General features: G+C 35.5%; 1 protein-coding gene across 1 annotated transcript in view; it reads left to right on the forward strand.

The window, feature by feature from the left end:
* LOC105557332 (putative uncharacterized protein DDB_G0287457) overlaps nucleotides 1–1,530 on the forward strand; it is a gene marked incomplete at its 5' end in the record, with an annotated part of 8,097 nt that extends 6,567 nt beyond the window's left edge. Inside the window, one exon of the mRNA XM_012004545.1 lies at nucleotides 6–1,530. Coding sequence (XP_011859935.1) covers nucleotides 6–474 — 469 coding nt within the window. The remainder of the gene's footprint in view (nucleotides 1–5) is intronic.

A 1,530-nucleotide genomic window follows, 5' to 3' on the forward strand; every position in this document is an offset into this window, starting at 1 on the left:
TCGAAACGAAGAGTATCACAAACACCCAGCGCGGAGAATAGCGGACAAAAGGTCACGTCCCTGATCATGCTGAGTGATAGCGACGACGAGATAGAAATGATCGTCATGGAGAAAACTCCCACCACTTCCGCAGAGAAAGCAACTCCAGCCAACAGAGCTAGATTGTCGGAATCTCAGAGAGCTGCTAATCAATCTAGGCAAAAGCCTACGATCACTTCGGACATCACTGTCCCGTCGACAAAGGGCATTCTCTCGCCACAGATTATTCAGCGAATGAGCCAAGGCGGTATATCCATCACGCCGGTGAAGAATAATCCGCCGTCGACGACGAACGCCAACACGCAGCTGGTGGTCGTCGTAAACGAAACTGGAAGTCACTACGCCTTGGCACTACCCAACGGTAGCAAACTGATACTCACTCCGGAGCAGGTGGCGCAGATCAGGGCTTCGAACGGCGGGAAACTGATCTTGTAGATCCCGTAAATATGACAATTATCCCGAATTGCATAAACCGTGCGTGTCCTTGCTTCGTGTCCTAATTTTTCGCAATCGACAGCATGTAAATGTGATACGCGCGATCCAATAAGTTTTATTTTTACATCTGCCGGTTTAGTCGTTAGTTAGATCGTAAAAAAACAGAGAAATTTATCGTCAGGTGCGTCTCGTACGCCTGATACATCTTATACAATCGTAGACGTTTAAAGAGAATAATTTAAATATTTTATTTTCTTTCTTTTAGAACACATCTTCCGTTGCATAATATACAGAGAAAACATTTTTTTTATTACTTTTTAATTTCAATTAGTTTTTCTCGCAATGTATAGTTTATGCAGTCTACGTTGATTTCAAATATAGTACAATATGAAATATGAATAATAGGTTCAGAGAGTAAAAGATTTTCTAACAGTTCTTCATACCTCTTTCGTTAATTAATGTTCACATATGTATAATGATCCATGTTAAAATCTTTGCCAATATAATCGTGTTTATAAATGGCCAAAATTAGTGCGAAGCATTGTTATAACATTTGTAAAAATGGTTTTTAATTCTGTTTATGTAATAAACAATATTATGAATTATAAATACTTCATCAAGTAACAAACGAAATAAAATTTAAATTAAATATAGATTCATACCTGATACTTCAAGTTTCTGTTATAATGTGAACAGAGATAAAGTAATTAAACCGAGTACACACTAACATTTAAAGTTTTATGTGATAAATTTCCTATAAAAACAAGGTACTATTCACTTGGTAACGCGCAAGATAATATGACTTTTGCATGTAGAACAAGTTATTCAAAATTAGCGATTTTATGCATCGAGTTAAAAATTATAATTCTTTGTGTATATTTCCAATTATGTCAATACCAAACATTTAATAATTTTAAAGAAGGCAATTAGATTTTATCTGAGATATCTAATTCAAGTTTTTTATAATTAGCCTTCACAAATTCTGCATATTTCTGTAATTAAATGCCGCGACATAAATGCATCCAAATTACATTGGAATTTTTTGAATATCCTCTG

The sequence above is a fragment of the Vollenhovia emeryi genome, unplaced genomic scaffold (genome assembly GCF_000949405.1).
Source record: "Vollenhovia emeryi isolate VEMERY1.0 unplaced genomic scaffold, V.emery_V1.0 DF939520.1, whole genome shotgun sequence".
NCBI lineage: Eukaryota > Metazoa > Arthropoda > Insecta > Hymenoptera > Formicidae > Vollenhovia > Vollenhovia emeryi.